The sequence below is a fragment of the Apteryx rowi genome, unplaced genomic scaffold (assembly GCF_003343035.1).
Source record: "Apteryx rowi isolate R43461 unplaced genomic scaffold, aptRow1 scaffold_283, whole genome shotgun sequence".
NCBI lineage: Eukaryota > Metazoa > Chordata > Aves > Apterygiformes > Apterygidae > Apteryx > Apteryx rowi.
In genome coordinates this window covers 737,360-760,004 of record NW_020449230.1, presented here as the reverse complement: position 1 = coordinate 760,004, position 22,645 = coordinate 737,360, and the positions used below count along the sequence as shown (strand labels likewise).

At 44.1% G+C, this 22,645-nt stretch overlaps 1 protein-coding gene across 3 annotated transcripts in view; it reads left to right on the top strand.

The window, feature by feature from the left end:
• Positions 1-22,645, top strand: part of FBN3 (fibrillin 3) — a 106,190-nt gene that overhangs the window by 810 nt on the left and 82,735 nt on the right. For 2 of the 3 annotated variants that reach the window (XM_026068941.1, XM_026068942.1), the window contains exon 1: positions 20,482-20,548. In XM_026068941.1, coding sequence (XP_025924726.1) covers positions 20,497-20,548 — 52 coding nt within the window. In that variant the 5' untranslated portion in view covers positions 20,482-20,496. Of the gene's footprint in view, positions 1-18,086; positions 18,170-20,449; positions 20,549-22,645 lie in introns of those variants that run through there. The other variant, XM_026068940.1, reaches the window with a different exon arrangement.

Genomic DNA, 22,645 nt, shown 5'->3' with positions numbered 1-22,645 from the left:
GGAGACAGGGCTCAGCTAGAGAAGCCTGCAGCTTGTGCTGCAGCTTAGCTGTGTTTTCATGCTCTCAGGATGGTCCCTGGCCCCAGCATCAACTGTGGGTTATTTTAAGTCTGCCTGGCTGTAGTTCTTGGAAGGTGTTCCTGTGTCAGCGGGCAGAATCAGAGCAGAACGTGTTACACGCGCAAAGTCTGGGCTGCGCCAGAGTCCTCCAGAACTTGCTGGGGAATGCTTCTTAAATGGGTCGGAGTGCCATGCATCCAACCCAGACAGTCAGATGTGCAGTGTTTGGACTGGATCTGGAACATAGATCCTGGCAATAGAGCTGCCAGGGGCAGGGCTGTGGGGCTGGCTGCATTTACTCTTGGAGTTCAAACGTGCATGGCCGCTTGCTAGTGCTGTTGCAGATTCTGAAAAGATGGACAGTGACTGCTCTGTTGGGACTCAGTCTTTTAAAAATGAGCTATCAAAAGCAGCTATTAACTCGCTCATGGGTAAGGGATCCCCTGTGTCTCCCACAGCATGACCCATAAGTACTTTGTCTGTGCTTCTCTTAGGTATCTTTGAGTGTGTTCATCCCTGAGACAGAACATCCCAAATCTTTACGACTGAAGGGGATGCGGGCCATTTCTAGAACTCAGCGACATAGGTGACCAGATCATGTTTTCAAAAATGACTTAGTAGCTTAAATCCTTTCTAATTCTGGTGAGTCTGAAGTGTCCAAATACCAAGTACGTTTTAAAAATGGAGCCCAAATTCCCAGGTTAGAAATGTTTCTGAAAACTTATGTCTACTTTAAAGCCTCAGACATTAGCCAACGTGTAAATAAAGCAATACCAAATTAGCAGTTGTGTAAGTGCCTAAAGGCCACACAGTAAGTTTGTGGTAGCGTCAGAATCAGGCCCGAAGTGTCTGGTTCCCAGTCTCCTGCTGAGAATTAAGGGCCACACTGCTACCTCTTTCATTTTCTCTTCTGCTTTCCTAACACTCTCTGAAGCAATTGCTGTAGGCAGAGAGAAGGCCCCAGAGGGGTAAGTGCAAGGTCTGTTTAAGGAAGTCTGTGCAACTGTAAATTAAGACAACTGAAAAATCATTGTTTCTTGGCTCTTGGGAGAGCAGTCTTGTTGCAAAGGATGGAATCACGATGGGCAACACAGGGAGAGCTGGCAAATCACAGAGTGGCTGGTGCCCRATGCACTTCCATGCTCTGTGTGACCCAAACCGGCTCCTAGGTTTTGTGTCCAAATCTCCCCTTTAGGATTTCTAGCCCTTCAGCTATTGAGCTCTTTCAAATCTCTTTTTCCAAGCAGTGATAAAACCACTTGAGATGAGAAATCTATTGAAGAATGATGTTTTAAGGGATGTTTTACTGGGCTCAGAAAGCAGCTACAGATGTCACCAGCTGCAGTGTTGTAGTTGGGCCTGGCAGCCATCTCCTGCAGAGTCCGAGACCCAGTAATTTTGTTTGTAGACTTCCCAAATGGTATTAATCCCTCATCCTTCTGCTGTGCACTGAAACAATTCTAGAGAGCTCCAGTTTTGGGTCAACATCTTGCCTGAACCAGGTCTTGCTACCTTAACACATCAGAATTCCTTGCTGCTGTAAAATCTAACTGCATATGGTACCCTTCTTTGGGGAAACCAGATAAGTCATAATTTTAGGTTTGGTTTACTCACAGACTAGCATTGCAGTAACAAAAGAAGCAAATGAACAGTGAGTTATCTTGGTGCAAGTCTAAGTGTAAGTAAGGGTAGGTTTGTTTGTTTTGTTTTGTTTGTTTTTTAATTTAGTGATTTAGAGATTATACTATACAGACAGGCATACGTGTGTGAGACAACCTGAAGGAAAGCCACCTATCTTGATAAGCTAGATCTGGCTTTTGCTCTACCATTTGTTCCTGTATGTGCCTCCTTTTCTCTTGAGTGAACCGTATATTCTCTCCATCTCTAAATTGTGTTACATTACAATTTGGACAAGGACATGGGATCCCACCTGGTATCCTCCTGCCTAGAAAAGACTGGGTGGGGAGAGATTCTGCTGAACTGGAGGGCTGTGACTCAGATGTCCTTCCAGTTCCTTCCAGCTTGCTATATGGGGAAGTTTCTACCAACTCTGGAAGAATCAAATATCCAAGCATTTATTCAGTGTTCCTTTTCTCTTAAATATCTCCTACTTCTGAACACATAGCACAGCTTCCTGCAGTACAAATAACTCTGAGGGTTTCCCAGGAAAGCCTAGAGTAAGCTCAGGGCATCAGAGCTCATGTGTTATGAGAGCAGCACAAGATATCTGCTTTCTTTTGGAGACAAATGACTTAATGTGAAATCTTAGTCTATTAGTACTAATAGAAATACACAGAATCAGTTAATGTCATAGAGCTCATGGTGAGAAACTGCCTTCTAATAACTCTGTTGTAACCCACATGAGCTCTCCTTGCTGACTGGCAGGGTGAACTAGCTGTGTGAAAGGACTGAAGGACTTATGTAGACAACCGGGAGCAGTGAGTGCTGGTTGGTTAAAAAAAAAGGTTTCAGCAATGCAGGAAGAAAGACTATATATGTTTCTGTTGGAAAATGCCACTTGCAGTTCTGTTTCCATCCCAGTCCCCTTTAATAAAGGGAAAAACATGAAATAAATGCAAAACAAACAAGCCTGTGATTCACCAATGCCATTACAAATAACAACTATTAAAGTAATATGGAGTGATAAATCACAGCCAAAGCAATGATTTAATCTGTCCTTAAACCCATTAAAATAGAGACAATTTAAAGTGACTGTCTTCTGAAAGGAACAACACTGACAAATCCATTTATAAGGCAAGATTTGAATGGGATTATTAGTTTAATGAACTATTGAACAGTTTCCAAGAGCAAGAATGTGTTTAACAAAGGGAAAGAAAAGATGATTAGTCTGCAGCCAGCTGAGCTGTGTGCTGGCAATATGATTTCCTGTAGGTTTGTGGCTGCCTGTTTTTTCAAGTCAGAATAAAAGCTCAGCTATAGCCTGAGGTTAAACACAATGAATTATGTCAAGCCCATTACTTATGAAATGGCCACTGCAATTGAGAAGATGGATGACAAGAGGCTGTTTGGGGAAGAAAGGTGTTTATCATATGTCTTCAGTCTCTCTGACTTACACAAGAGACGGAAATGCGTCTAAATGAATCGTGGGGAATCAGGAATRTGGGGAGCTCACAAGTTGCTCTACTGTAGACTTGTGACACCTTCTTAGTTTCCAGCTCCATGCTGGAGAAGGGAGAGGAGTGGCACAGGGAGACTGCACTAGAATGGCACAGACGGAGTTGCTGGAATGTAGATAGAGGCTCCACTGACACCTAAGCTTGGAGGTTCAGATCCAGCGGAAAGGGAAAGCCACGGACTGTGATTCTGGGCCACGCGGCACCAGTTTTAAGCTGGAGCTGACACTGGGGTGATGTTTAATGGTAGAGGAAGGTTGGACATAGCAGAGACCAGCTTCACCGCATTATCAGTTCACTCTGAGATGTGCACGGGGAGCAGATGAATTCCAGCAGCATTTTAAACAGTCAGTTCCCGACATTGCAGTTCCACAGACATCTTAGTACAAGAATTATTAGCTCTCCTCCACTTTCTTGTCCCTGGGTAATGGATTCTTACCCCCACACTGCTTCACTCCTTTGTGTTAGGGTTGGCGTCAGCCTGGATCGCTTTCCTGACCTGGATTGCAGCCTGAATGCCTGTGGAAAGGATGGTGCAGCACTGGAGCAAGCAGCCAGGTGTGGGGAGAGGATAGGGCTGCTCTTTTCAGAGGCTAAACTAGTTTGCATTGGCCCAGAGTCCTTGTAGAACTAGAGCACAGTGAAACCACAGCCGTGTCCCTTGTGTCTCATGGTGCTTGCTGCTCGCCTAAGTGAATATTATTAACCTTCCTAATTTCACTGTAAAAAAAAAAAAAAAAAATCAATCTCTAGGACGTATGTTTCCATACACAAATGCTCTGCTTGACAAAGACCAGGTTTGTTTAGGACCCACAGCAACTGTAATTTTCTCCGCACAGTGACTTTGATTTTATTTTAGCAGAAATATATGCCTTCAAGATGAACTGCTGGCCCAAGCAGTACCATCACTGTCAGACATTTCATGATTCAGGGCCTGATTCTGCTCCTGCTAAGTTCAAAGACAACATTTTGGTTGACTTCATTAAAAAGAATAAGTCTGAAATGGTAGTCAGCAAATCTGTTATGCAGTGTTACCAGCTCTGCTGCTACTGTAAGTCTAGTGAGAGGTATCGATTTCCTCAAAGCCCTCGAGTCAGAGGCCTTTAAAATGCAGGAGAAACTCAACTTTCATGTCTTATAAAGAAATCATTTGCTTGACCTTGAAGGTGTAGAAAACCACCTTTAAAACACACATGTGCACAAAAAGTAACAGCRGGCTCCAGTACTTATTAAAAATTGTTGCCTGGAATTGACTGTGCTGCTTGTGGTTGCCCACAGGTCAAATATGATTTTTCTTATGAGACTCTCCATCTTCAGCAGCCAGCTTTGGGAGGCGCATCTCCCCTTAGAAACAGTGAGGAGGAATATGTCAGCAAAGAGCATGGACAAACTCTAGCAAAGTTTTCTTCCCTTCTCCCACCACGTTCCTACGCTGGGAGGAACGTCGGTGTCCATGCTCCAAGGCTTGTTAAGATGAGCACACAGCAGCTGTACAGCAGTTCAGTGAAGGTGCAATCTGAGAGTCTTTTAGTGTGATCCAGTTCCCTCTTTAGCACATCACGGCTGCTTCCAGGCCCACGTACGCCACACATGTAAACCTTGATATTTAGTCAAAAAGCCAGAGATCAAATATTACAAACCTAACAACAGCAGGAACAAAATGAAGGCGACAGATGGAGACTTCTGACTTTGAACTCTTGTTCCCAGATTTCCCTGGTGTCTTGATTTATATTGTGAAATGGTTGATCTTGGACTTCTGGGCTGGTTTCTCTTGTTATTGCTAGGAAACATGAAGGCGGGTATTGGCATGGCAAATAATTATCCGGCCTAGAAGATATAGGGGTTTTGTTTGGAAGCTTTAAGAACTGGATTTTTGATTTATTTAAGGAGGAAAAAGGATGGAAGAGTTGATATTGCTGCTTTCCAAATGAAACTGCTGTGCAGTTCCTGGAAATCAGTTGCATTTTTAATCTAAGTCTTCTCTATAATTTCTTGCTGATGTATAGGATTTAAACTGAATTTTACACAGGTAGGAGAAGACTTTCCCTGCCATTATTCATACAAAATATATGAAGATCCAAATAAAGGGAAAGAAAAAGAACTGTTGAGAAATAAAAGGTGTATAAGAAAAGACTTTATGGAYGCTCATTGTTAAAAAAAAGTTGCAAGCATTATTGGGCTTGAACTCAGCACTAACCAAAGTAGATGAAATCCAAAAGCTATACAGATTCTTTTGTAAGATTTTCCTTACATTTTTCTTCATTCCTTTTATGAAACTGAAGAATAACTRTGCATTCTTTTAAAATTAATTTCCCTCTCTCTCTTTAATTGTAGTTTGTAGCTAAACTTGCTGTAGAGACAGGCTTGTCTTTCTGAAACAGGAGAGAGGTTTTTGGAAAGAGTCTTTGATCACATTGCTTGTCATGCTGATAATATAGGAGGAACTAACCCTCCTGACAATTGGTACCTAACCTAATGTCCTTTCAATAGATGAGATGACTCAGAAGAAAAAAAAACCTTTTTTTTTTTAATGCCATGGCATTTACATTAAAAACAGAGGTACCAACAGCCAAAGARCAGTTTCAGCAATCTAGAATAATTCACTGAAAAGAAAAACCTTTCTTTTTGGCTCATGTTTGTCTTTTTCCAGGTCTCCATAATGGAGATAATGCTTGAAAAAAAAAGGTGAGATGTAGGGTTTTTTGGTGTGTGTGGGGGGGATGGGGGGGTAGAGTGACACTTTATGTAATTCTTTCATAAGCAAAAGAAACCTGCTCTTTTCTACTTCTAAGCAAGATGAAAAGAAAACAGATGTATTAATATGAGCATGGTTCCGGTCTCCTGCAKTATGCCTTTTCTCACCTTTATATGTCTTGTCTATTTAACCCCACAGATGTTGAGAGATAACAGTGTTAATCTGTGCAGTAGAGCCTATTCCTAGTTGCTCAGTTAAAAACTGATTTTGGGGGACTTTGTGGCAAAATTCTCTCTTGCTGCCATAGTTTAGCTGCCAAAATTCTTCTCTATGCTGCCATAGTTTAGCTGATTTTAATGCTGTTATAATTTTGTTTCCATTTCAGTCCAAAGAGAATTTAATATAAATTAGAAGTAGGAATGTAATAACCATCTAGAAAAATAAGTTCATTTCTTCCCATTTTCCAATATAATAAAAGTGAAAACAATAAACCCCTGAATAACTTCATGATAAACTGCATAATTGCTCAGTTAAAAGGTACATATTGATATCATGCATGCTTCTGGTTAATTAAAGAAAGTGCTAAATTAGGTGTCAAGGCTATCTTTAGTTTCAGATCATCCTTTATCTAGGAAAAATAGCTAAAAAATGCAAACAGGGATTAACATAATTACTTAAATTAAGACTTCCTTCCTGCTATCTCAAATTACAAGGAAAAATAGTCCCTGTTCACTTAAAACAATCTACACTGGCTAGAGTCAGTCTTTGGTTCTGAGAGCAGGAGCAGTCAGTGACGTACTATTCCACTTCTTTCCAGATCTCCCCATTTCCCTAAGGAGAACTGTGGTGAATATCATTGCATAGGGAATAATTTTGGTTTCCCCAAGATCTTCCCRTGGTTCTTTGGACTTGCACTGCTGGTTGGTGCTTTGCTCCAACACTGCTTCTCCTAAAAAATCTCTTCAGCTCAGCTTTGCGCTGCACTGGCTTTTCCCTCCCCAGAGGACAACAGCAGTTTAACAGCCTCTCTCCCCTTTTTTTTTTCTGCAATATTCTTTGAATCTCCTGGTTCCTCATCTTCTTGGGGGAGAGTAAATTCTCCATGTAGCGGGTACCACCCTGGGGCAGAGACCTTTCATGACTGTGCCAGACAAAGCATGAAGCAGGGCCATCCTGGAATGGTCTTTAGGGTTTGTTGGGTAAGCCCTCCCAAGAGTACGCAGCCCTTTCCAACCTCAGTGACACGGTGCCTGTCTCAGTTCAGGTCTTAGGAAAGTGATCCGTTGCTCGGCTCAGCACGCGATTTCAGGATGTGAATGCTCGTGCAGTGCCAATCTCGCCCAACAAAGTAGCTGTTGCCAATTTTAAGGTATGTGGCTTTACTTGTGTTAACAGAAAGATGACATCTCTGCACCTTTAAAAACAAATTCTTAGAACCCAAAAGAAATTGAAATCCTTGGGACTTGAACTCATTCCTAAAACCTAAACGTAAGCTGGGCTGCTTTGCAGAACAAGAGTAGGATTTCTCAGGCGGGAGAAATTAAGTACTTCCTTTGCAGGACTGAATCAATATCCTCCCATTAAAACAAGGGCTTGCCTGGTGCATTTCTCCCTCTGCGTRTTTATTTCTGATAGGAACAGCTGGCTTCTCTGGCGGTAATGCTCTACTTTCTCATTTGCAAACTACTTCTCAAACTGTATCCACTTCATGAACATGCATAGCCCTGGGGAAGCATACAGTGAAAGTACGTATAGCACAGTCCTAGGCTTGTAAAACAGAGAAATCGCTCTAAGAAATGTTGGCTTCTGCTCTACATTTCAGGGATTGGATGAGTCAAGAACTAAGAGGACACAGATATGCTTCCCTTTAGGCCAAGGATACAAAAGTCATATTCAAAAAAATCTGCTCTCGTGCCCAGAGACAATAACAGATACTTGTGGGTGTGGGACATGTGACCAAAACCACTATCGCATTTGTCAGTAATTATTGCCCCCTTAGTGAGCTCCACTGAGGATGAGGGTGACTGAAGCCTGTAATGGCCCCATTTATTGTGAAAAATGATCCCTGGGGCCTAGCAAAGAATCCATCTAAGATCAAAAACAAAAAGAAGCTTGAATCATAGGAAAAGTTCTCAGCTTTGATGGAGAGGCAGAACTATCTTCCCTGGAAAAGTCACAAGCTTGAGTTGTACAAGACTAGAAAATGTAGTGTTTATATTTATACAAACTCATCTCATTGCACAGGCATGAATTTCGCTATAAGAGAACAAGCTGCAAGAGCAAATAATCTAATAAGAGTTTCCACATCTCATCTTTAAAATAGCTCTTCTGTGGCTAGGAGACAGCCCTCCTTTCTGCAATATCAAATCAGAAATTCTCACTAGCCTGGAATTAGATGAATTGTCACTGACTTGATAAATTTACAGCAATATTTGTGCTTGATGGCCATTCATAAAACTGAACAAGCAGAAGTGCACTGATAATTGGCCAAACCTATTGCTGGATGATTTGATTTCCTCATTAAATATTTCTAAACTGAAATCTGGCAAACAGGAAAAAACTGAAAACCAGAGCAAGGAAGGTAGAGACTATAAGCAAAACCTGTCTCTTTACATGCCCCAAGGGGCTTACATTCATCTCRTTTAAGATGTCAGAATTGCTGCAGCCCAAACTGAATGTGGTGTTAGAGCAGAAGAGAGTTTTACATGTCTCTCAAGATACCCATAGTATACAAAGAAGGGAATAATAGAAGGAAAATTGAGAAGAAGATGGGGCAAGCTTAATGGGCTCCTAAAATTAGGAGATTGTGTTCCATCACAAGAGGATGTATTTAGCACCGTTTCAACTGCATGTGTCAGGAGTGGTGTAATTGCGGACTACACTTCCCATGGGGCAAGAGTGAGTTATGGAAACAAAACACCCAATTGCAGGTGTAAGAGCACATCCAGTGCTCAGTGGGGGAGGAACAGGATATTTGCAAGTTGGGGTGAATCACAGCTTCCTGCCTTGCAGCAAACTCCACTGGGGGGAAAAAAAAAATGCTTCTGGAATTTGGCTTTGGATATCACAGCCAGACAGATGAGGGTGGGAAATGTCTTGGGAATCTCCTGCTCACCTAGCTCAATCCTGCTAGAGATGCTGGACATCTGCTCAGACAGCTTTTCTTGTAGGGATGGGAGGAAGGTGAAAATACCACTGCATCCTCTCTCCCTAATCTTTGTCTTTTTAAAGGGGAGTTTGAGCTTGTAGCTCACATGGGGCTCAGCTCATCGATGCCTTGACTGACCTGCCCAGTTTCATCAYGTCGATGGTAGGCTGTCCCAGCCCATCTTCCTGAGCTGAAAAGCTCTTACTGGTACACCCTGATCTTTACTGTAGCATAGCTAGAAGGCGCACACCTTCCTTTCCAACTTATGGTCAGTTGAAGATGAGTTAAAGCTCTTGAATGACCTACATGCAGATGGGCATTGCCAGTAAGACATCTAATATATTTAACTTTAAGCATATGACTTAAATGCTGAATGAAGGCAAAAGATCTTTAAATACTTTTAAAATTTTCAAATTCATTATCTCATATGGCCAAACAATTCTTTGTCCTCACAGGACCCACACAAAGTTGAACATGTACCATGTCTGATTTTGCTCAAGAGTGTCAATAAAGGGCACATAATAAAGGGTCATGTTTATAGCCTGGATAGGTCAGCAGACATCTTGCCTAAATAGATTTCTACAATCAACACTCCAGGATAGCTATTTCTTTCGTGAAATGGTAGTTGTTTTAACTGCATAGCAGCTCTAGATGATCTTTTGGTCGAAAGTTAAGAGGAATGTTGTAAACCACTGACAATATGGAGATGTCAGGGAGGAGCCAGAATCATTCTCCATGCTTTTAGTCAATCTATGGAACTCTTTTTCAAAGGAAGCTCTGGTGCTAAACATAAGTTAACGCAGTTTTAAGGAGAGGCCAGAGAAGTTCATGGAAGACATTCACAGAAGGTTATTAGATATATAGGAAATATATCCAGCTCATGAGGTCCTTCATCCTAAAATGATTAAAATTGAAGGAAATACTAGAGGAAATAATCATATATGTGCACACTATTCTTATATTGCTCTGTAGGCATCTGCTTTTGGCCACTGAGAAACATATTGGGCTATATGGTCACTTGGGCTGATCCTGTATGACTGTTCTTACAAAAAGGAACAGACTTTAGTCAGATCCTGTGAAAAGAACTTACTGTTTAGAGAGAATGAACTTTCTAAACAGCTGCTAAGCAAGGTCTGGGGATTGATGGTTGGGAATGTTGTTCAGAGTTCATCTTGGAGATCACTTCCTTGAATCTTTACAAGAGGTTTCACAGATCACCAGTACCCAAGATAAATAGGTCCAAAATATCAGACAGTGAGATTTCAACATGCAAACAGCTTACTAAAAAGTTTACTTCTACACTGACCATAGAGGCAGTCATTTTGAAAAAAAAAGAATCAGGAATTGGAGACCTTTGGAGCAAAGTCCAGCCCTTAGAGAGAAGGAAGCAGCTGAGTAGCTTGCCAGGAGGAGAACTTAGAGCGGTCACAATGGCCATCGACTCTTAGTCCATGGGAACAGTTTGTGACTGTTTGTCCCAATGCATTTAATGTCAGCACTGTTTATTGGTTTAGGGCTAAGAGTGTAATTTCACTTGTCTGCAGGATACTCAATGAGTCCAGGAAACAGGGATCAGCTTATGTTTTACTTCGTATCTCTTGGCCTGGCCAAGCAACCATTCAGTTTTCATAGAAATGCTGACTGGGAAGGCCCTCTGGAGGTCTTCATCAAGCCCCTCTTGGAGCAGGACTGTCCCAAGAATTAAATCAAGTCACCAATGGTTTTGTCTAGCCAAGTCTTGAAAACCTGCAGGATAGTGCTTCCCCACGCCTCCAGCGACTTGTCCCAGGCCTGCACCACCCTCCATGGAAAGAAGCTTTCCTTCTTGTGCAAACTGAACCTCCATTTTTGGCTCAGTCATCTTTATAACTGCCCTTTAAGTAGCTATTGGCTACTATTAGATTCCCTTTGGGAATCTAAGAGAGCTGGGATTGTTTAGCCTGGAGAAGAGAAGATTGAGGGGGGATCTTATCCATGTAGATAAATACCTGATGAGAGGGAGGAAGAAAGACGAAGACAGACTCTTCTCTGTGGTGCCCAGTGACAGGACAAGAAGCAATGAGCACAAATTGAAACTCAGGAAGTTGCATCTCAACAGAAGAAAACACTTCTTCACTGTGAAAACACTTCAACACTGGACCAGGTTTCCCAGAGACGTTGTGGAGTCCGCACCCTTGGAGATATTCAAAACCTGACTGGACATGGTCCTGGGCAACCTCTTCCAGCTGACCCTGCTTGAACGGGGAGGAGTTGGACCAGATGATCTCCAGAGGTCCCTTCCAACCTTAACAAATCTGTGCTTMTGTGATTCTGGGAAACAATTCCCTTGGATATGCCAGCCATGCTCCTCCTAATCTAGCCCAGGATGCGATCTATTCATATTGTAGTTTTCCCCCATGATGACTTTGTTCAGCAGGAGAGGAAGCAGACCAAATACAGCTTTCATCTCTGTCACAGGAGGCCCAGTGTGTGGGTAGGTGGTGTCTCCTGGGTCAGCTGAAGATATCATATCCCACAGAGTTCATCAGTGCCTACTTGGTAGAGTTTAAACCCTGCACAGTTGTGCCGGAGGATACTGTTGAATGAGGATTCCCTGACTATCTCTGACCAGGGACTCAGGGTAGCTCTGTTAGCTGTTGAAGATGGTCTGAGCAAACACAGCTTACTTTGTGTAGGCTATGGACTCATATGATCCCTTTTACAGAGAGCTGTGGACCGTCAAGGGTTGCTAAGGGGCAGTACCATCTTCATTTGCTCCTGACATTTGCCAGATGAACATCTGGCAGTGTCCTGCGAGCCTTCTACACAGGGAAACGTGCCAGGTGTGTGTCCTGTGAACAATATAATTCCAGAATGTCTAGGAAAATTTCTATTCACAGCCTATCTTACTCCAGTCACTCCTTTTAAGGCTCCAGGACTGCCTTTGGCTGTATTTTTATGACCATATTCTGTCCTATCTRTTTTGAGGACCTGTATCATGGAAGAAGTCTCCTGTCTTTTGATGACCAGCTTTGTGGCTGTATAACAAATGAGCTGGAGTACTTCTGACCCTGAAACCACCAGGCACTGATCCCCTGTATTGGCTGGGGAAGCTGCTCACCAATAAAGCAGTGGGCTCCAGACCTAGCATTAAACTGCACAACTGTATTTTGGCAGGGCAGGAGGGTGGTCCTTACTGAGTGTTGTGTCTGAAACAGAGAAAGAAGAATTTGTCTTTGATTGTTTGGCTGACATATCTGTGTGAGGAAAATCAGGACTGGGTCTGATAAAAATGCAAGCCATATTTTTATTATCAAAGTCTTGGTTAAAAAAACCCAAAGCAATACTAATTTCTGAGACTACCTACTCTGTATCCTCCACTTGTTCTTGCCATCCTGAGGAAAGCAGAGATTTGCAAGTGACTGACACTCTGCAGGGCGTCATTAGCTGGAATGGGGGCCCTGTGCAGTTACGCTCTTGGAAATGAGAGAAGCATCACTCTCTGCAGTACTCCTGGGTGTAATCTTCAAATAGGCTTGGAGTAACCTGAGGCCAGGGTGTGAAGATCATTAATGTCAGATCTGTGCATCCCATAATACAAAAAGAATCTAGATCTGGCACCAGTATGGGATGTCATTTCTGTTGGCTCACTCAGATCACACAGCAGAGAGACTGTGTGGGCTTTAAGATCACATACTAATACTTGACTCAGCTGAAGTTAAAATGGTGCTAATAGAGATACTTAACCCAGGATAATGTCTGATAATATAAAGTTAACTTGCCAGAATTTGTCAGAACAAATCCGAACCAGCAGTATTTGAGTTGTGCTGTGCATCAGCTATTGACAACATTTTAAACTGGGAAGCAGAGCAGTACCCTTCGCTGCACAGAAAGTTGTTCAGCATGGTCTGTGCTGCGCAGGGATCTTCTAAGTCACAGTAGTCACCGTAAGGAGTAGAAGCTAATATTGCTTCTACATGGGAACTTCATTGCTCAGTAGTGTCCTTTAGGCTTTGCTCTCAGTCCAGCTCAGTGGTTTGGTCATTATTGCAAACTCTGCCTAGTTCCCCTTTCCCTGGGAATTATTTTCTATTTTCTATTAATTTCTATTCACTTTGGGAAGATACACCTGCAGCATATCTGCTGCACCTCTGCTCTGTGTCTGCTGCACATCTGCTTCACATCTGTTGCACGTCTGCTGCGTCCCTGGTATGTCTGCTGCGTCTCTGCTGTGTGTTTGCTGCCTGAGCACTACACGTCTGCCGTGTGACTGCTGTACGTCTGCTGCGTTTCTTATGTCYGCTCTGCATCCCCAGCATATCCGCTGTGTACCTGTTGTGTGTCTGCTTCACGTCTGCTGTGCGTTTTCCACATGTACGTTGCATACGTTATTTGCACGAGTGCTGTGCGTCCCTGTGCACTTGCCGCGGTTGTGCCGAAGGTGGAAGTGTCCTGGGAGACTGATTCGGGCTGTGCTGGGCTCCACCAGCCTCTTCCAGCCAGAAAGAGAATGTACTGCCCCAAAGCACTGCAAGTTCTTGCCAAAATGCGGCCTGGAGCCTGGCGGAGGAGCCCCGCAGAGCGCTTTCGAGATCCGCTGTTGTGTCCCGGCACCTTCTGCCTTCCCTGGCCCGGCTCGCTGTGCTGCCTTCTCCCGGCCCCCTCCGGGACACGGCGGGCTGAGCGGGCTGGGGGCAAGCCCTGAGTGCGGCCGGAGGGAAAAATCCTCAAAAAAAAAAGAAAAAGAAAAAGAAAAAGAGGGCAATGTTTCCAGACAGAAACAAAGGCAAGTTCAGGAGAACTTGGACTAATGGCAGAGCTCCTGTAACAGAGACGTCCAGGATTTGAGGAAGGGCAGGTAAGACAAGCTCTGCTGGAGTGCGAACACATGCAGCGAGCTCTTCAGGACATGGTTCAAGCGGGCTCTGCAAGGCCACAGTCAGCGATCGGCCTGTTGTTTTAAAGGGATGAGGGGCAACCGAGACAGTCCTTGCCTTGTGCCCGTGCCTTGATGGTGGCAGGATCCCAGAGAGCCCAGTTTGGCTTCTGTGCTTGTGTCAGGACCTGGGCGTGATATTTCAGGGAGGCGATTTGGAAGGAGGAGGACAGAGCAGAGGTCTGCACTTAGCTGGGTGACGCGGTGCAGTCTGTTTGCCCAAGCAAAGCCCAGGCTTTTGGTGTTTGTTACACAAACTAGAGCCGTCCAGACATTAATGTCATTTGAGACGCTTAACTATTTCAGAAGCAGCTAGAGAGAGGCATGTGTCTTACTGCTTTCAGATATTTAGGCGAGGTGAGTGGTGATATTGAACTACCACATTTTTCCTGAATGTCACGTTTAGTATTTCACTTTTTTTGCTGTTCTCCACTGAATCATCTCAAGGAAGGTATTGGCTGGCTGGGTACGCGTCACTCCCTGGAGGTGGAAACACATGATCAGATAGTCCTTTTAGGTCSTGAAGTCTGTGAATCAATAAATGTTACTTTTTCTTTTAAGTATATCCGCAGGATGCACAGACTACCTAAGAGTTTAACAGCACTTTGGTTTGGATGGGAGGTGAGGGCTCATTTTGGTAGAACAATAACATGAACAATGACAGCATCGTCTTTAGGCTTTTAATGTAGATGCTCTGATTTTAGTTTGAAAGCAGCAACCCCAGGAGTATTAAGGGTGAAGACAGCTCACAACTGGGCCTCTCTAAAAGGGCCAAATGAGGCTTGTTCTCAGGTGTGGTTTCCTCACAGCTGCCATCTACAGCAACACAGGCCAGCAGCAGAGTTGTTATAAACCAACAGGGAAATGAAAAGAGAATGTTCCCTGGAAAATAAAATGAATTTGTTGATGTAATCGAAGATCAGGGATGATTTAACAGGTTTTCAGGAAACCAAAACCAAAAAAACCAACAAACCCCAAACCCATGCTTTTGGAGTTTTTGAAAATCAGACGTTGTTGCTCCACTCTGCCGCATCCACACAGTTGCTCCCATGCTGAGGCACCATATAACTAGAGATTTCTCCGGGTAGCTATGATATGCATATAGCTGTGGAGATGCACTTCACAATGAAATGATTTACAGAAAACATCCCAAACTGCACAGCAGAAAATGCCAAACCTGATTTGTTCAGATGACCCCACCCTTTCTGGGCAGTGATGATGATAGTTACTAATTGTCCATCACCAGCTCCAGGAAAATGGCTGAAGTGGTTTATGTAGAACTTTTAATTAATAAAAATTAGAATGAGGATAACRTAACGAGCATCAAAACCCAGAAATTTTGGAGGATTGATTCTGAAAAACTAAATTGATCTTTTCCTTTAGAGTGATGTAACAGTCTACATAGGTGCACTGGGGAAGAGACTTTGTAAATWAAGAACTCTTCTGTTGAGCAAAGAAAGATCTAACAAGATCTAATGGCTGAAGGCAGAAGCTGGATAAACTCAGATCCCCCCCAAAAGCATGCACTTTTAACAATGAGGATAATTACTCACTGGAAAACTTCACCTAAGTGTACACTCCATTGCTGGTGATTTTAGGTCAAATGCTGCTGCTTTTTTAAAAGATGTGATCCCTCAGGCATTTACAAAAGAGGTTGGTGATTTGCTGGTCAGGGTCTAAAAACACTCTGTCTACACTTCTCTCTCCACTGCCCCTTCCCTTGACTGTTTGATYCTTTGTTAGAGTCCAGGCTTCTCTGCTACGGGAAGCATGACTCCACACTTGGCAATATCAGAGGAGTATGGACATTGCATGGGTTTGTGGTTTTCATGGTTTYGTTCAGCAGTTTTTCTTGGAAAGTCAGTTAGTTCATTAGTGGATGTGTAGCATGACACAACATGGTGAAAATGCCATGCTGAAGTATATGCCTGGGCAGGATCTCTTGCCTTCTTTGATATGTGACATTGATTAAACCACCGAACAATCAAATGAAAGCAGAGAAAACCATGACCAGTCTGTCTGAATGACAGATTGGAAGGTGCAGGAATTTGCTAATTGCATCAATGATTTTTAAAGACTTCCRAGCTGCCTCTGCAAAGGCCTTCCATGCAACTCCTGATTCTTAGCACCCTCAGAAAGCTGCTAAATTAACACATTTTCCACTGGGTCCTAGAACCACATACAAAGGGGTGAAGGAGGGGATTTAGGAGCAAAAATTAATGGAAGAGGGACAGTGCTGCTCACRTATAAGGAATGTGCATCAAGGGGGATAATGAAGTCCAGTAGGAGTAGTTTTCAGAGAAGAATGGACAGAAGAAGAGTCTGCCATCTCCAGAGCATGAGTCAGTAAGGAAGAGCAGGGCCGTGTCCACTTTGTGCACCCACAGCACTGCTGAGCTTTATGCACAAGTAACAGATGCCCTAGTTCTGTTCGTTATAAAGGCATACACTCTCTCATGGCCTCTAGAGTTGTCTGGCACCAAGGTCTCTCTGTTCCCACGTGGAAATGCAGGTATCCAACTGGCTGTGTCTAAATTTGGGGATGTGGCCGTGTTCCTGAGCTGGAAGCCTATGCGCGTTACCCTGGTTTCATATCAGGATAGACCTGGCTGTGCCTCACATCTCCACAGAGCATTACAGGGGTCATTGTAGGGCTGTGGGGTTCTTGGCTTACCTAGGCAGGCAGTCTGGAGTGCATCAAGTCCTGGACTAGAGCTCCTTGTCTGTTTGTCTTTCTGTTTCATCATTATGACTTTTTTTTTTTTTAATTCTTAAAAAATAACATCTCTGGGGTCAGAGCTAGGGCTATGTGAAAAGTCATTCCAATATTAGGCACCTGAGATGTGCCTGTCTGTGGGGTGGAGATGGCTTCAGCTCCTAGGGTGTTCTTGGGAACATACCTCCCCTGCAGTGGACATGCCTTGGAGAAAAAAATATATAAGCACATTTACTACACACATTGATAGCTATGGAGCTGTGTGCTCAGCCACACAGGGAGTTGTCATGCTCCAGGCATGCCTGCTCCTGCCAGCCTTCTGGACCTCAGGCAGCTCCTGCAGTCTCATCTGTGTCTCTCTGAGCTCAGAGGAGGCACTTAAGTTGGACCCAGGCTGCTTCTTACCCATTTGGGAGACTGTGACAGCAGTTATAAGAGGATTGTACCACAAGTCTCTCCTCTGTCTCCAAAATACTAGCTCCTAACTCAGCATACACCCTCACCTACCTTCCTGTCTTACCTAGCACAGGTCCACCCAGCCCTCGTTCAGCATCCCCCTCCAGATTCGATCATGCCTATCAGCCTGCCTCAGCTCCCTACAGACTCCCACATCCCCGGACAGCTCAGTACAGGTCCTCTCTTGGCCCTGTCCCACTGATTTCGCTCCCGGATCTTGGCACTCCCCAAACCTCTGCATTGGAGATGTTGCTGCCAGCCAGACATAGACTGGATGTTATGGGCCTCAGGAAGGAAGCTGTTTTAGTGCTCAGAGCTTTGGTGGCCTTCTGCCACGTGAATTCCCCTTCTCAGAGAACCAGTCCAGGGCTAGATCTGCTTCGCTGCTTGCCCCTTCTCAAGTCCCTCTCTCCAGCAGCAGAAGGAACTCTATAGAGTTTCTTCCAGGCAAGTCTGTATTGCCAAAGGATCAGAAAAAAACTTCTCCATGATGGCACGTGGTCACTGGTCCACCAGCTGGACATCCCTGTCCCTGTCACAGGGAGATGACAGCAATGAATTTCATACAAGCCATCAGATAGGCTGGGAGCCAGTGACTGGCAGTGAGAGCTCCATCTGCTCAGCTCTAGTTCTGAGCTCCGTGACCCCAGCACTGCGCATCTTGGCTTAAACAATGGCAGTGTCAGATGTGCCTTCAGTCCCTTTCACACAAATGTGTAGCTAACTGGGGTTGTTCTGCACAGGCAAGTCAGAAGTTAGTTATTAAAATAATGTTTGGTGACTCCTTTTGGTGGGAATTAAAAAACATGGCTTGTTTAAACTCAGAGTGAGGGAATGCAATTTGGCAGAGAAATGTCATGCAAGAGGCTGTTCAGTGTGCTCTCATATAGCAATGATACATGCTGGATTTATCCAACAGTACTGCACAGAAACACAGGAAAAAATTTGTTTTTAATTTTCAGACCCAATGTTTGTGGCTCGAGGTTCCACTCCTACTGCTGCCCGGGCTGGAAAACGCTGCCTGGAGGGAACCAGTGCATTGTCCGTGAGTATCAGTTTTCCTGTTAAGGGCACCAAGTGAACTAACCGCCATGTGGGAAGGAATACATCTCTCACGCTCGAGGAGATGACAAAACATTTCATAATCCACTGAAACAGGAGCAGTTATTGTCGGGAGTTCTCATATCTGCTAGTCTTGATTAAAACAGGGTGGTTGCAATTGGTCCCATTTAATGCGTGGCCTTTTATCTCCTGCCAAATTGCCACTGTGTTCCTTGTTGCTAGACAGCTTGTGGTCCTGTTTTAGAAGATCAGCCTCAAACAAAAGCTATTGGTGACTCCTGAGAAAGTTATTTTGGAGCCGCTTGTGTAGATGAAATCATTAGTTGCTAGGACAACAGCTAGTTGCTGACATTGCAAACGTGTTGTCATGAGAAGGTGTCCTGTTGTCATGAGAAGGTGTCCACATGCAGGAATTTGTATCTTCCTTTGAATGGCCTGTTTCTAAAGCAGGATGCTGATTTAGATAGATCACACCTTTGTTTCCATAGGTAGTTGTTCTTATTTGGAGCAGAGCATTATTTTACTAAGAAGTACTGATATATGCCTGTAAAAACATTAAGGGGGATAGGACCTGCAGCTGATGATTCCCATGACTCTAGGGCAAAGACATGAGCTATGGGGAGATGGAGTCAATCCATCCTTTGGAGGATGCTTCCTTGGGAAGTAAATGTCAACACTAGAGTAAATAAATGTGATTCTCACTGGAGACAATAGGGGTTATTGTCCCTGAATTTGGCCATGCTTCAAACCGAAACACAGGAAATACATGGTGTCCTGGAGACACTAGCCATATCTGGTACATACCAAACATCAGACAGCCTCCTGGTATGCTTGTGTCTCCTGGTATTTTAGATTTCTAAATGACTCTTCTGCATACTTGGCGTTGTATGTAAATGCCCTTCTCCAAAACTTCCTAAAAATAATTCACAGTGGGAAATTTCAAGCTGAGGAAAACAGTAGATTCTTTTAGTGAGACCTGCATAGTAAAGGTCATATATTTCAGAAGTAATTCCACCTTCAGAGCTGAAAACTCAGCCATCTTAGAGAGAAATGTCCCATGTTTCCTGATACACCATTGTCTGGGACCTCAAATATACAAAACTGAGCCCAGAGCTGCAGATATTCTCCTGTTAAAGCAGAGGATGTCTGGTATATTTTGAGTGATGGGGTCAGCTTTTGTGCCATTTCACACAATGAATAACCAGTGTCAGAGAATGATGTTTTACTCACTTAAAAAAAAGGGAGGGGAAATAAAGAAGCACGATGACTCAAGAGTTAAACGCGTCAGACTTCACCTCAACCTCATGTGGTGACAGTAAGATCCAGAGTCCTGTGTCCTCCCCTTTCCCCACAAGGAGAAACAAGCAAATCCACAATCCTCCTCCCCTCAGGAAATCCACTGTTCTGTGGACAGCAGACGCCCCACTGAGGATACCAGGCATAGAGTTGATGCCGGCTACAGTGAAGGGTTAAGGAGCTCACAGCCAAATAGCTGCTCGGTGGCATGCGGGGTTAGTGACATTCAGGATTGTCTGCTGACTTTTCTCATACCTGTAAAATGTGCCATCTGGGCTCACCGTCCTCAGGGAACCGATACTGTAACTGTATTTATAAAACACATGGAGATGAGATGCTTTCACAGGACTCTAATAAAATCTGTGCTTACACAGGTGGAGCAATACTGCCAGCTATGCTCTTGGCTTCCATGGCACAGGAAGGGGAAGAGATTAGCAGGGGTCCCAGCCAAGAAGTAGGGACTGATATGAAGGCATCCTTCCAATGCATCTCTGGCTGACTTAGTCTCAGCCCCTCACCCAACATGAGATGCATCTCAGTAGCAGTAAATTACCTCAAGCCAGATTATGGGATGGGAGACACTTCATGGAAACACAAAAATTCCCAGGAAAAGAACAACCTGGCTGAATGCAAAGGTCACTTGTCTCTGCTAAGAAACGTTCAAAGCAGGCAGAAATAGTGAAATATGTCACCCCTTCCCCATCCTCTGCTGGGGGCAAAAGCAATGTGATAACAGGACCTGCTACAGTCTGTGATTAAAGGAAGATGTCTCCTTATGTGTGAGTGGGTCCTTCTCACTGTTGCTCTGCTCGGGCCGAGGTCTTCGAGGGATTTCCCCAGCTTCCTCCCCGGGTTATTCTTCTTAGAAAGAAATGAATTCACACCATTTTGGCAGCCAAAAACATGTTGTGAGCAAGTTCACAGCATAGTACATTGTGCTAATCACTGTCTCCTTCTCTTCCTCCAGCAATTTGCAGGAATTCTTGTGGTGATGGGTTTTGTTCAAGGCCAAACATGTGTACATGCTCCAATGGACAACTTTCTCCCAATTGTGGTTCAGCTGGAGGTAAGAGAACATTGTTGGTAATTTTCCTCCCTCTTGAAAAGTTATTTGCTCTGCTAAAAATTTCCCACTCACAATGAAAGGTAATGAAAGTCTCTCTCTGCTTCCCTTAAATACTTTGGGTTTTGGGAACCGAATTCTGATCTAAATTGGGCAGGACTTCTCATTTTGAATGGTGCTTTTACTGAAGGGTCCTCACTGTCCCTGGTACCTAGAGAAAACTGGCAATGTGCTCGCAATTTCTGCTACTTTGGTATGAGAAATCTTACAGGATGCAGTTCAGAAACCAAATCTCACAGCAGCAAATAGCAACATCATTGCCAGAGTCCATCTACTCTGGCTGTTCCCAGAAGTGCAATTAAATGTGTTACTGCTTTTGTTAACCAAATAAATATTCTCTCCAACACAAACTTTATTAAGTTTTTCTTAGGCTGTGTTTTGGATGTCAGGGAGAATTGCTGAGGTTTTTTGTGGACTTCATTGACATCATGAAGTTACACAGTGGCAGAGTCAGGAATCCAGAAACTGCATTACCACTTTTCCTGCTTTGTTCTCCCATCTCAGGCCTTCAGTGTGAAAACCTGAAAAGCTCTGGGAGAAGGACTAAGTGGCTGAGGTTTCTGAACAAACACTACACAGAAACAAACTACGGAGGGCTCGGCAGAGTGACAGTCATGTTTCCAGAAAGCAATTCCCATATCTTCCTGGTAATCCCTGAAGGATATATTCAGGGCACGATGCTGCTTGCAACCACTCTGCTACTCTGCAGCACCTGGCTTTGCACAGCAAACTCTCCTCCTGTTTGAGTCTAAACACTGATAGTTGATGGTGTTGTGTACTCTCTGGAAGGGAATTATTGCTCTTCTGTAGCATTCTCTCCTCTGGCTTATATTGCTGAAAAGGAGCTGGGAGTTATGGTAGACAGGTTGAATATGAGCCATTAGTCATTGTCACTGTGATTAAAGCAAACCACATCCTGGGCTAGATTAGGAGAGTTATGGCCAAAAAGCCAAAGGAAGATATTATCCCCTCTACTTTGCACTAGCAAGACTGTGGCTGGAATACTGTGTCTAGTTCTGGGCCACCAATTCAAGAAAGCTGTGGAGAAACCAGAGAGAAACCAGCAGCAGGCTACAAAATGATTAGGGCCTGGTGCACATGTCCGCTAGAGGAGAGGCTGAGGGAGCTGGGCTGATTTAGTTTAATGAAGAGGAGTCAAAGAGGGATCTAATCCCAGTCTGTAACTATTGGAAGGGCAGATACAAAGACAGTGGACCCAAACCCCTCTCAGTAGTGACAGATGATGTAAAAGAGGTCGCTGGCCTGGGACAGGTCACCAGAGGTGTGGGAGGTCACCATCTTTGGGGGTTTTCAAGACTTGGCCAAACAAAGTCTCGGCCACCCTGATCTGTGGGGAAGTCCTATTCCACATGGAGCCTGAATATGGATCTCCAGAGAGCCCTTCCATGCACGCTCCTGTGAGTTTGTGATTGTATGAAACAGTGGCTTACACTGAATCTTGGACTGGGACACCCAGTTGTTATATATCAGATGACAGTTTTGCCTTTGCTGGTCTCCTGAAGAAAGCAAAGTCCCAGACAGTTCTTTCTATCCACTAAAATAGCAGAAAGAAACAGACAAAACCATCTGGATCTTTCACAGAAGAGACCAAAAGGGATCAGGATATCACCAAGCACTGCACGACTGTTGCCATTCTGGGACAGGAGCCGGTGAGGCCTCAAGGGTCTATGTGTGCAGCCCCTCATACTCTCCTCCCTTGCTTTCCTGTCTCTCCCTGGGAAGGGAAAGGATGTCTTCCTTGGAAGCTTCACTCTGYGCAAGGTGGTCTAACAGCCTCAGAGCTGGTTGGATGCAGATAATGGCCCTCATCTTGCCAACTGGAGTGCAAACATCAGCACAGAGACCATCCAGTCAAGTCAGGGCAGGCTATGCCCAAGCAAACAGGTCTGCCTGAAAGGACTCCAGTTGTTTCTAATGCAAGTAGCAGTGTGTGAACTGGTGCTGGCCTGCACTCCAGATCTCCAAAAGTGGGCAGTGATAATGGGTGTCCCTTTGCACCTGACTGTATAAGCAGCCCAT